Source organism: Rhinolophus sinicus, chromosome 16 (assembly GCF_057876585.1).
Source record: "Rhinolophus sinicus isolate RSI-liver-muscle chromosome 16, RSI-T2T, whole genome shotgun sequence".
In the NCBI taxonomy this organism is placed as follows: domain Eukaryota; kingdom Metazoa; phylum Chordata; class Mammalia; order Chiroptera; family Rhinolophidae; genus Rhinolophus; species Rhinolophus sinicus.
In genome coordinates this window covers 65,048,140-65,062,018 of record NC_142516.1, presented here as the reverse complement: position 1 = coordinate 65,062,018, position 13,879 = coordinate 65,048,140, and the positions used below count along the sequence as shown (strand labels likewise).

The 13,879-nt window shown below is 38.3% G+C and overlaps 1 protein-coding gene and 1 pseudogene across 2 annotated transcripts in view; one reads left to right on the top strand and one right to left on the bottom strand.

Moving 5' to 3' along the window:
• FOCAD (focadhesin) overlaps positions 1-13,879 on the bottom strand; it is a 274,355-nt gene that overhangs the window by 42,844 nt on the left and 217,632 nt on the right. For both annotated transcript variants that reach the window (XR_012495704.2, XM_019750360.3), the window contains 3 exons: positions 11,778-12,016; positions 7,973-8,062; positions 395-542 (listed from right to left, as the gene is read on the bottom strand). Coding sequence is in view for 1 of the 2 variants with exons in the window: in XM_019750360.3 (XP_019605919.3) it covers positions 395-542; positions 7,973-8,062; positions 11,778-12,016 (477 nt within the window). In the remaining variant the exon portion in view is untranslated. The remainder of the gene's footprint in view (positions 1-394; positions 543-7,972; positions 8,063-11,777; positions 12,017-13,879) is intronic.
• On the top strand, positions 3,998-4,471 carry LOC148755017 (large ribosomal subunit protein eL21 pseudogene; annotated as a pseudogene).

Sequence of the window (13,879 nt, the reverse complement as noted above, 5' to 3'; positions counted from 1 at the left end):
CTGATCTGCAGTTTCTTAAGCTTTTTCCCGGCCAAGTTTTAAAGTTACATTTGGCTGGGGCATCATTCTAAAGTCTCCATTTAACCTTCCTCCAGAAATGGCAGCTGTTCTTAGAAAGCACCTTCCAGTGTTGCTGACTTAGGTGTTTGCATTCACTGAAGGCTCTTATCTTCTATGCCACATTTCAGTCTACGTTGATTTAAAGAGCTGCACCATTTGAAAACTTTACGGTCTAATATATAGGTTGTTTGCCACTGAGATTTTTCTCCTTGTCCCAGCTGACACTGAGGAAGAATCTAATTTCAGGGTTACCAAAATGTGAGAAGTAGAAAATAAGCAGCAATAGGAAAACAAAAGACCGGGAAGGGAAGAAAACTGGCACCTCGTCTCCTACCTCCTGAAATGTTCGGCTCTGGCTCCCACTATCGTCGAGGTATGTAGACAGCTTCCGAAGTGATGCTGCCACGTGAACTCGTGACTCCATCTGGCTGCTGTGGCTCATGAGGGACAGAACAAGTCCAACTCCCAATATACAGCCCATGCTTGGATGCAAAAAAAAAAAAAAAAATCAGGTGTTAAAATCACAGGAAATCGATGCCATCGCTCCTCACTCATCATAGGAGTTCACAGTGCAATTTGAGGTGAGATGGCTGGATTCTATAATAATTCTGCCACCTGCTCTGCAGGTGTGTCTGATGAGTCACCGCAGTACACCCACCTGCCCCTCAAAGGAAAGCTTTACGTCAAAATAGGTATCCGTGGCCCATGCCAGTGCCACGCACCCACTGGAGAAAAACAAATAAAACCAGGAAACAGTTTGACTTGAACTCTATGGTGTGGAGAGAAGGAAGAGCAAAGAGGAGTCCAACCAGCTCTATCTCTGCGCTTAGAGAAATGCTGGGGTCCTCTGTCCTCCCCCCACCCATGTGGAGTGCACTATGATTAACTGTGTAAGGAGAGAAAAGACGGAATTTCAGGCTATGAGCTGACGCCATCTGACTAATAACAGGGCAGATAAATGCAAGCCTGGTTAGGAGGTCCTTCTAAGTGTCTCACGTTTCCTAGTCAACTTCAACGAGTGGAATTTCTTCAAGAAACTGTGTATTTGTCTGTGCACAATAACATTAATCCTCCTCTCCCCTCTGATGCCCCGGAGAACCACTGGGTCAGAAGAGAAAATGGACAAATGACAGCTTGTCAAAAGTTACCCCATTTGACGTTTCAATCGGAACCTTGGGCTTTGTGCCCCAATTCTCCTGAAAGAATACCTATCCATTTAAAGAAACGAATTGTTCTCCCAGAAAACTTCTAGTTAGTTTGATAAGATAATGCAGCTTTGGAGTGATGTTCTACTTTTTTTTTTTTTTTAAGTTTTTGTCTTCATGGTTCTTTTTCAACTTGAGGGTTTGCTGAGTTTTTCAGATAGCATCCTCACTCTGCTTTGGCTTGCCTCTCCTCATCATATCTGCTGCTTAAGAAGACATTCCAGGGCACTTCTCCAACAACATATTTCAATGCCCATATGTCATTTCGCTCTTATATAGCATCTATCTCTTTGGCTGGCGTCAAGAACCTTCACATCGCTGCACGAATGTGTTAGCTACTTCCCCCAACACCTCTGTGTAAACAGGGAATCCACATCTGATAAGAGACACCCAAAAGGATGGAGAGGTGACAGGATTTGCTCAAGGTCATGCAGAGAGTTTCTAGCAGAGCACAGCCAGAAGATGAGGTTTGTTTTATTCCCAGCCTTCTGTCCCATCTGCCAAACCCCAGGCCCCTCTCAGTGCCCTGCATGATGCCATGATGGAATGCCTACGAGAAGGCAACAGAGCTCAAGTGTGTTTTTTCTAGGTTCCACTGCCTAATAGTCTGGCATTAGAAAACCCTTTGTAAAGAAGCTACTGCAATAATAATCCATCATTAGTAAGACAGAAGTGCTGTTACAGCTCACAGGAACTTAACAAGTTCAACTAGCACAATACATTTCCAACCAGTTAAATCGGCATCTACTATCTGAACATTACACGCTTTCGAGACAAAGCACATTTCTGAAAGAAGAGAGGCTGTTTTTCATTAGTATGGATTTAAGTCTTTCTTTTCATTTAGAAGCTACAGGGAAGTTTTTCTGGCTATCTTTCTGGCTATATATTGATGCATATAAAATTTTGACAGAATTAGACCAAAGACACACTTAGACAAAATGTGATTAATACTTGGAAAACACGGACTTTTGCTCCCTCTTTGACTATTTGACTGGTACTTATGCTTAAGATTTCAAATGTTACTTCCTCAGGGACACCTTCCCTGGCTCAGCAGGGAACATTTTTAGTACTCTCCCATAGCACCCTGTACTCATTTACTTCAGACAATTTTAATTATAAACTCTGATGAGGGTTATTTGGGGGATTGTTTAATTACCATCCGCTTCCTTCACTAGCGTGCACGATCCATGAGGGTGGGTACCTTTTCTGTCTTTTCCCTCATTATACTATCTGTGGCACCTAGTATACTGCTGGATGGAGAAGGCATTCAGCCAATGTTTATTGAACGCTGAAGAGCCGATCAAGTGCAGAGTTTCAAGAGAGCCTAAGGTAGAGAGATGATCTACAAAAAGAAAAACAAAAAACCAAGACCTGATTCTTTTGCTTACTTGGAGGCAAAACTGATGGGTGGTGAAATTCACTGAATATATCATCCAAGATTCAGTCAAGAAAACTTGATTTCTATTTCCTGCCAGACTAATTTAAGAAAAGAGGGTATACGGTTCATGTGGAAAGAGGATTCCTTTCAAAGCTCGTTTAAGTAAGTGTTGGGGTTCATCTTTCTTAATAAATAGGCAGGCATCTAAGTCTTGCTTTTGGGGCTATTCTGGGCACAGAAAAATCTCTATCCCCTGGACTGAGGCTCCTCTTTTGCCATTCCAAGGCATATGGATACAAAGACTTAGAAAAGAGATCCTGGTATTTAGTTGACTTTTACCTAAATAGTATCACAGTATAATTATTCTTAGGCAAGGTCACCATTCACTAATGAGTCTACTCATTGCTACCATGGTAATTATTTGATTGTTGTAATATATGAATATATAATCCAACTATATATGTGCCAATATAAATATATTACAGTGTATGCACTTATTGACCTTCTAAATTGTTTCCTTCTACTTTGTCTCATTTTTCCGGCATACACCAAGAAGGTACTTCTAAATCTTTATTCCTGATGGTTCATTCTGATGTCCATTTCTTCTATATTTTAATGTGTTTATATTTTGTCCTAAGTCTTAATGATTCCCCCAAGTGCTTAGTTCAGCATTTCTACACATTTACTTCATTTTAGCTTCCCTCTGATATGCCTGCCAGCTCTAAACAAAGAATAACTTTGGCAGAGGTAGCTTTCACATCTTTCTGCTCATTGAAAACTAAAAGGAGGGAAGTGGGGAGGCCGGATGGCTCAGTTGGTTAGAGCGCAAGCTCTGAACAACAGGGTTGCTGGTTCGATTCCCACATGGGCCACTGAACTGAACCCTCCACAACTACACTGAAGACAACGAGCTGCCGCTGAGCTTCCGGAGGGGCAGCTGGATGGCTCAGTTGGTTAGAGGGCGAGCTCTCAACAACAAGGTTGCCGATTCAATTCCTGCATGGGATGCTGGGCTGTGACCCCTGCAACCAAAAATTGAAACGGCGACTGGACTTGGAGCTTACCTGCACCCTCCACAACTAGATTGAAGGACAACGACTTGGAGCTGATGGACCCTGGAGAAACACACTGTCCCCCAATATTCCTCAATTAAAAAAAAAAGGAGTGAAGTGATGGTGCCTCAGACAGATGAAATAAATACGAACACAAATTATAATGTTAGGTATAAAATTGAGGTTTTGTAATTACTAACAAATCTTCTATAAGAATACTGACAAATGATACAGGATTTGAATTTTAAAATTATATGCCCTAACTTTTGGCCTGAACTGCCATCTTCCAGTAATTCACCAAAATGACCAACACAAAGGGAAAGAGGGGAGGCCCTGCTATATGTTCTCTAGGCCTTTTAGAAAACATGGAGTTGTTCCTTTGGCCACATACATGTGGATCTACCAGAAAGGTGACATCGTAGACATCAAGGGGCTGGGCACTGCTCAAAAAGGAAAGCCCCACAAATGTCACCATGGCAAACACGGAAGGGTCTACAATGTTACCCAGCATGGGGTTGGCATTGTTGTAAACATACAAGTTAAGGGCAAGATTCTTGCCGAGAGAATTAATGTACATACTGGACATACTAAAGAGTCTAAGAGCCGAGATAGCTTCCTGAAACGTGTGAAGGAAGAAGGAAGCCAAAGAGAAAGGTACGCGGGTTTAACTGAAGCATCAGCCTGTCACACTCAGAGCGCCACACTTTGTGAGAACCAACAGAAAGGAGCCTCAGCTGCTGGAACCCACTCCCTATGAATTCATGGCATATGTGTAAAAAAATAAAAGACCTCTGTACTGTTAAAAACAATTATATACCCTATTATGCCATTACTTATTTGGATCTCTTATCCAAGTATATTACAAGATCACTAGCAAAAAGAAATTCTGAGATTTAAAACCTATCAAAGTCTAAAATGATAGTGAATGTTCTTCTGTATGCTTAGTGCTAATAAATCACCCTTTGTCCATATTTTTAAAAAGTTATGCAATTCTGATATGTGCGTTGCTATATCAACTGAGGTATTATACAGAAATATATCTGTAGAAAAATACACAATTAACCAGAATGAATCTTCAATTCCCTAGGTGACTGTAGGCTATCCTGCAGATTAAGTACTAGGCCATCTAATAATTAGTTCTAATAACAGTTAACATTCGTATAGTGCTTTGCCCTTTACAAAGTACTCTACAAATGTTACCGTATTTGTAAAAGCTCAATAGTAATTAACCAGTGCTCAGGGTGGATAGCCTGACATTAGGGCTGTGAGGATTGCAATGGCACAATAAGTACCACTAGATGGCAGCAAAATGTAGGTGATAGGACCATACACCCTGAAGAGCCCAGACGCTTGGTTCTCTCAGCAGGGACTTGCCCATTAAATCAAAGAAGCATGGTGAATTTGCTCTGGGTGAATTCTATCACTTGAGGTAGCACGCTCCCAGATCTATTAACTACCTCCTGGTAATGCTTCCACTATTTCACTTGAGGGAGGACTGCCCTAGACTCCTGCAATCGTATTAGACAGGGGAATACTTTATGCCATGAGCCAGGCATTCAGGCCTGAGCCTAGTTAGACTCTACCGGTTAGACTCTACCCCCCACCCCCACCCATCCTTTTTTTTTAATGGTGAATATGACGCTCATGTCAGAAAAAAAATAATAAACTGCATACTGTCAGGTGTCAAATTGTTTTCTTTCTATTTTTTTATTTATTAAAAAAAAATATTTATTTAATTTTATTTCACCCATTTCCTTACCTACCTCCCTGCTGGCAATTTTCTGCTTGTTCTCTATACCTGTGGATGTGTTTCTGCTTTGTTTTGTTTATTCATTTGTTCTTTTTTTTTTTTTTAAGATTCCACATATAAGTGAAACCATACGGTACTTGTCTTTCTCTGTCGGACTTATTTCACTTAACATAATGCCCCCTAGGTCCATCCATGTTGTCATAAATGGCAGGATTTCACTTTTTTATTCTAATACTGCAGCTTTCTTTCTACTGAAACACTCTCCACTGTACTATGCAAGAGAGAGAACAATGGTTCTGAGGTCAGACCACCTAGCGTTCTCTCCTAGCTCTGCTACTTACTGTGTGACCTTGAACCAGTCTCTTATTTGAGACTCACTTTCTTTGTCAGTAAACCAAATTGATAATGATTCCTGCTTTCGTATCAATATTTAGGTTATAATCAGGGCTTAACAATAAGAGACATGAGAAACGGATGTGAAAATATCTAGCACAATATGTGGCTGCTCAGTAAGTATTAGTTGAACTTCAAACCAAAGAGAACTTTATAAGCAGTGGTACCCACAAAACATTAAGAATGACAAAATATTAGACTTCATTAGCTATAGGAATAACAGGAGTTTGGAGAGGGTAGAGAGAGGGTTTCTTGAAGAAGAAATGGAGCTTTTAATTGGACTTTGAAAGACAAGCAACATTTTACTAAATGGACAAGAAATTTCTGATGGCTCTATTCTATTTGACTCTGCGGGATTAGTCTCCTATCTGGGCTAAGCTCCTCTCTCCCAAACACAGCTGTTCATTAAGAAGTAAGAATCAAGAAAGAAGGTAAGAACAAAGAAATAAGAAATGAAGAAACCTTATTAATATAAAAAGTTAATTTTAAAGTTAAATATACTGAGACATGTGAAGTTATTACATGCATAAACACCCACCCCGTGGGTAATTCAGTTATCCCCATGGTCCTCCTTACATTCAAACAACCTTCCCACGAACTAATGAAGATAACACATGAAAGTTATTCTTGATTGTTTTAACTGGCTGAAAGGTTGCAGCATCTTAATCACAAAAATTTCCCCCAACTTTATAATACCTGAGCTACAGCTATGATGAACAGCTCTGGGGGGAAGGCAGGAAGAAAGGTGTGTGGGGCTGGGAAGGGGAGGGGAGGGGGGAGGGGGAGGGAAAGGGAGGGGGAGGGGAGGGGGAGGGGAGGGAAGGGGGAGGGTGAGGGTTGTAAAAGGCATCACTACTAATCCATCAATACATGGATTAGGCTCAAAAATAACTCTTCATTGGACACAGTAACAGTTAAATGGCTCTATTCCTTCCATTAATCATTTCCTATATTCAAGAGACTTCAATCATGCTCCTGAATGTTCTTTTTCCATAATGAAAACCATACTCTTAACATGACATTTCATCTCTAAAGTGTTTTGTGATAAACCGGGTGTCAATTGTTCTTATCCAATCTTAGCCTGTATCTGAAAGAAGACCCCTAACTACCACCTCCTAAGAGAAGACTGATTTTATTTACTCATGATGAAACACTTGATGCATGCGGCTACCTCTACCACTTACTCCTTCGTTGGACTGAACTGAAGAGGCCGGATGGCATAAATGTAACGTCAGATCATAAGTCCCTCAAGGCCAGAAATGTAAACACTGATTTAAGTGCTATTTGAACAATGCCCATAATAGCAAAAATTAAATAAGTTATAAATTGGAAGTTAGTGCTTATAACCTGTGGAGTGTCCAAGTAACAATGATTCCCAAGGGATCCAGAATGAGCTTCCAAAACATGTGGAAGTGTAAAAAGGTACCGTGAAGTCCTCAACGGTGTCAAACCATCAAGCCTAATAAAACCATATATTCTCCCACACACATCACACAGACTAACTGACACATTAAATGCCCCACTAAACGTGTCTGTTTAACACTGATTTTTGAGGCACTCTTTTCTAATTATTCCTTTACATTTCTGTTACCTTTCATTACTGGAATGAGAAAATAAATTAAATTTTAAGATATTTAGTTTAATAGACAAAAATCTTTTAAAAGTATGACATCTGTGGGGAAGAACAGGCTCTGTTAATATTGAGGAAGTTGAGAACCCCTGGTTTGTTTCCATTTTGATTTTTCAGTCACTAGATTTCACAGGGAAATCTAAACCATGAGTGGAATGCTCTCTTAATCCAATCAAATTCAAAGAATCGTTTCTTTGAAAAGGTTAACACATGCACACAAGTCCCCAGATATATGCTTAATATGAGACGTACAAGACAGGACTTAGGTATTAGTAACTTAATGGCAGCCACAAAATGACATTTGCTGCTTTGTACTGAAGCAAATTGTCTATTGCTGAAACATGGTTTTCAGAACAAGTAAGCTTTTTTGATTATGACTGAAAACTCTTTGCAAAGAAATACAAGATCAGGTCCTACAAATATTTCTCCATAGAACACAGAATTTATGGTAGAGAAAGAATTAATCTCTAAGTATCTGTTAGAGAGGAAAGGGAATCAACATACTTGTATTCAAGACTAGTGTCAAAGCAGCAGTTTTCCAGGGCATCCAAAGACTTCATTATAAGAAGGTTCGTCTGTTGGCTGGATATATCACTGAATAAAGACCAAAAGGGAAAAATGAATTAATTAGAGTCACTCAACTGTCCAAATTATTAATACTTACTATATAATATTTTGCCAATATTTTACTGAAAATCAATTTTAAAAAAAGAACATAAAAGTAACAATAATATTGATGATTCCTAATAATATTGATGATTCCTAACCAACAATGATATTGATGATTCCATATTTTGCAGAGAAACTGAGTCAGAGAATTTATTCGATAATTGGGTTTCTGAACATTATAATCATTTGCAAACCAATAAACCCTACAGTTGCTACTTTTGCATTGTCTCAGCTCATTCAAAGTGTTTTATAATTGAAGTATAGTTGACATACAATATTAGTTTCAGGTATACAACATAATGATTCAACATTTGTATCCCTTATAACGTGATCACCACAATAAGTCTAGTAACCATCTATCATCATACAAAGTTATTACCATATTATTGACTATATTCCCTGGGCTGTATATTACATCCCCCTAACTTATTTATTTGATAACTGGAAATTTGTACCTCTTATTCTCCTCTTCACCTTTTTCATTTGTCCCCCCACCCCCTTTCCTTTGGTAACCATCAGTCTGTTCCCTGTATCTATGATTCTGTTTCTGTTTTCTTTGTTCATTTTTTTTCTTTTTAAAAATTCCACATATAACTGAACACATGTGGTATTTGCCTTTCTCTGACTTATTTCACTTAGCATAATACCCTCTAGGTCCATCCCTATTGTTGCAAATTCAGCCCATTCAAATTAAATCACAAAAACAAGAACCAAAGTCAGAGTTTCAAAAAAAAGTATTTCTAAGAATGCTCAAGTGATTTTCTTCAGAATATTTAATAAGCCCATTAAGTTGATATTATTAATAATCATTCCAAATCTCTTTCTTTCAAAGACTGTTACTTCTGATTTTATGTCTCAGTTGTGGAGGTTATAAGTTCAGTCCTTTACTCACATTTTTTTTAAAGGGCGGGGGGGGGGGGGGAGGAGAGTGGAAAGAAACACCAGCCCTATATTTTTCTGCCTGTATACAGTAATTGATGTGAATTTTGTAATTGTCTCGGTGAAACCTATGACATGTATAGTAAAATAAACTGAAACAGTAGTATTTTCAGGCAGAGTTGTGGGCTTCATCACCGACACTTGATTATCAAGGGGTTCCCACATGTCAGCTTGTGCTACTGCCTCAGCCCATGCTGAGTGGAATGCAGCCCCAGGAATGCTGAGCAGTCAGACAGCACATTCGTTTGGTACTGTCTGCTCAATCCAAGACTACAGTGGTTTTGCCAAATGCCAAGGACTACATTGTGCAATGAAAACATGGAAATAAACACACACACACACACACACACACACACACACACACACACACTTTTAACAGCTCTAAATAAGTCCTAGTATAGTTGTTTTCTCTGGAGTAAAATATACTTAAATATGCTCAACAAATGCTATAGCATCCTCTGGGAGTTGTGACAGAAGCAAGCTTTGAAATAATATGCTTTTCTGAATAAATTCTAGACTGGAATTTAAATTCAGGTGACTTTTTCATAAGCTTTAGCAAAAAAAAATTGATTGATTGTTCACAATTCTCTTTTATAAGGCGCTTTTCCATTCTTGAGACCAACATATCATCCTAATCCTGTTCGCCTAAGAGGCCATTTGGGGCCACTTATTTCATGTCATTGACTATTCAGAGTCAATAGCCCTCAAAATATTTACCTTAATTTTTAGAAAAATGGAAAGTTTCTCCAAAAATGTCATTTTCTTGTGACATCGTCATTAGCTAGCAAAATACTTATCAGTACCAAATACTTATAGTAACTGCTCCAAGAAATTAGGAAGGTGGGTACCATGACGAATTATAGTGGTGGCTGCAGTACTAACCAGCCAAAAGGAGGATGCTATCAAACAGGATCAATAAGGCCAAATTAAAATTTGCAGTTATGCTGAGGGCATTTAGCCATGGGATGAGCTTCCTGGTATCTTTCCCCAGGGTTTCCTACAGGTGCACATTCAGGTAAGATAAGACAGGGGTGGACGGCAATCTAAGAACCAGAGATAAATGCTTTAGGTAAGTCACCATAGGTTTCTCCAGGTAGTATGATTAATTAATCACAAACACAAGCTTGTCAAGCTCTAAACCCATCAGCAGCTCATCCAAAACTAATGAAAAAGGAGGCCAGAGCCAGGATGGGATAAAATGTGTTGCCTGGAATTAAACTGCCATGGCTCATTTTTAGTTGTAAAACATGTTGCTTGAAAAGATACTGAAGAAAGAGCATGAACACAGATGGTAAAGAGACTGTCATTTGTAGCATAGTAGCAAAGGGAAAAGAAATCACTTTCAAGTTTCAAGTCTTTAAAAATACTTTGTGTTCTGTCACACACACAAGATATGTAACAGTCGATTCACAGGCAAAGGAGAGCTTTTTGTTCATGTCCAGAACCAGGCCTATGTATTCTAAAACTGGTGAATAGAACAAAATAAATATTCTGGAAATGTTTCATTTATGATCACAAAGACTAAGCCAGATCTTCCTAATCATCTGACAGATGTTTCCAAGAGCTGAAAATGATTACCTGAAATACGGTATTTCCCTAGATCAATAGCAGTTCTTGTAAAGGTTTCATATATTGGTATTTGCACAAAACTATGTAAATTACAAATGGAAACTTAACCACTGGTTTTAAATTGAAATCTAAATATAGCATCATGTCATCCAATTTATCCACATCAACACCATTTCTCGCCTTTGGACAGACAGCTCATTTCTGCCAACCAAGAAAGTTTAACAACGTTTAACATCACAACAGGATGCCTCTCCCAACTGTCCTATTTCCAATGCTGGAAAATGGGGCTAAATTCTAACTCAGTGACATCTAAATATTCACGATACTCAAATGTTCATACTGTACCACACTCCAGTAAATCTGGATATATAAAATTCTAAGATTTGTTATAAAATAAAGATGAAATATAATGAACAACAAAACTAGATTCACGTACAGGAAAACTTGCCCATTTGGTGGAATTTTCCACCTGGGTCTTTGATATTCTATTAGCTTCATTCAAGGGTAAAGCTAGCAGGCCAAAAAATGAGCAATCAAACTAAATAAAGCACACACTATAATTTACACAGATTAAGACTCTTTAAAGATTATAAAACTGTAGCCAGGCCATGGGATAAAAGCAATATTTAAAACTGGGTACATACATTGCTCAGGTGATTCAAGGATTCCCGCACCCTCAGGCAGAGGGGACACCTCAATTCTTTCCTCCCATTTTACAGTGATATAAATAAAGGATCAGCAATTATTTTCACCCTTATCAACCAGGGGAAGAAAAGCAGCTTTCCTTTATTTATAGCACCATAAGATTAGACTTTGCCTCATATCTATTACACAGTTGTATTCAGGGCTTTCATCTAAGCATGAAATGATTTTCAAGTAATCTATCACTTTAATAAGAGCAACCCTTAAAATACATTAATATCTATGTGATGGTATTTTAGAAAGACAGATTCCCTCATAAAGGAGAATAAATGATCAACTTGCCCATCTCAGAAATTTTAGCAAGCACATACAGCTCAGATATAATGTTTATGTACTTGCGTGTGTGTGTGTGTGTGTGTGTGTGTGTGTGTGTAAAATCCTTCACCTAAATCACAAAGAGGAAAAGCAAGGATATTCTAATAAACTGTACCTGACTTTCTCCTCACACAAGCGAGAGAGAAACATCCCCAAAGCAAGGCCCATGTGGATCTGCACGGCTTGAGACTCATCAGCACTTGGTTTCCCAGGTAACCTGGCAGTCAGCATGTTCAGGATTTCCTCAACCTTCTCTTTGCAAGAGATAATGAAAACTGGCACAAGGAGAGACAAAGCCGTGGCAGCCGCGGAACGGGCGATGGCACTAGCTGTGTTTTCACCAGAATAGGATTTCTAGGACATGCCAAAGAAAGAAAACAGGGGGTTGACCTTTTGTTTAAAACATGAAGGAAACATACCTTATCACAAAAGCACTATGCAACAATACAAGCTCCTCTTAGATCCACCCCTGCCAAACAAAGAAATAATTTTTAAAAATCTGTTTCTGTGTTTGTCTATAGGTTACGTTTTCACTCTTAGTGAAACAATTTGCTACTAAACAATGGGTTAAGTAATAATATCCTTTTAAATTGAAAAAACAAATGATAAGTGTCTACTTATGAAGAGTGTGAATTCCCTCACTAGAAAGCCTGAAACAATTTCAATGTTTTGAAATCCCACATGTATATATAATGAAAAACCCAAAGTGAAGCTATCCAAGTTGGAGAAACCACCAAGCCACATCAGAAATGTCCAGAAAGCCAGGAGTTTTCTGGAAAAGAATGAAAAGGGGTGGGGTGGGGGGGGCAGTGTAAGTTTAGTATGGAGGGAAAAGTGTAAATTTAGCACAGGGACCTGTTGGCAGATCTCCCAAAATTTTTGGTGGGAATGTTCCCCAGTAGATGGATTATTTCCTACAGGGGATTAATTCCTTTTAATTAAAAAGGAAGTTGAAATCCTAAAAGCCTCTGGTTACAAAGCAATAATCAGCTATTGGAAATGAAATGGAGAGCTCTAATGTGCCCCTTCCTATATGTAACTATGGGAAAAGAAATGAGTAACAGCCCTAATAAAATGACAGGGCAACTGAATATGAACAGCTTCTATAAGAATCCCGTGTTAGAGAACTCCACCAGATATTATAGGCATTTATAAATGTCTCAAGTGGGGAAGAAAGTCTGTTTATCATTCCTCACTTCAAATTTTCAGACACACTATAAAGGCCATATTGTCATTTGCACTCAAGTCACATTAAAAAGTGTTTTTAATTCTATACTCATTTGCTCTCTAAGCTTTAGTACTTTAAGGATAAAAATGAAACATGTGCTAAGATATCCTTTAAGTTAATATATCACTATTATAAAGACCATAGGAGTCAAAATGACCCAGCTGCTAGGACACTGAAAATAAAGGAAGTGCATTTTGAAGCAGGGCTTTGAAAAAGTATAATAATGCAAAACTCACAAAGGTAAGAGGCAACCCTGAGCTGGCTAGTAAGATTATTTTTTACTGTTTTGCAAAAACTAAGCAGCGTTATTAGAAATCTCATACAATATCCTGTCCCACTGAATATCTAAACCAGATAGCTATTACAAAGACCTCCATATAAGCTAACAAGTTTTTCATCCATCATTAAAGAAATAAGAACACTTCTGACAGAAAACAAATCACCGTAAAGACAGTACTTCTGTGAGCAATTTAATTCTACATTATCTAGTAAGTCTTTTTTTGTTTGTTTTCAAGTATAGTTAAAAATCTCATTCCAGAACCTAAGACCCAGATAAATACATACCAGGTCCTCCCAAGGGCAGGACAGAAACACACACAGAGAGAAGACCTAAGGCAATGAAGTTGCAGGGTAAATTCATGATTTTAGTAACAGTGCTAGATTTTTATTTAAATCAACTATAATCCTCTGCCACTCAGCTGATTGTCCCATGATCACTATAATTCCCTAAGCAATGGATAGGACCAAAATAATCCCAGGCAGACACAGAAATAAAGCATGGACTATAGCCAATAAAGGGAAAATGAAACCTAAACAAACAAAAAAACTGTTTTCACTTTGCTGCAGATCTTAGGATATAAACATGAAGAAAGAGAATGACTAAGTAACATGTTCCTTTTTTATGATCAACAATATTACTTTGTATTTATAGAGTATTTCAGTTTTCAAAAGATTTTTCCATAAATTATATAATTTGGTCCTCACGATCT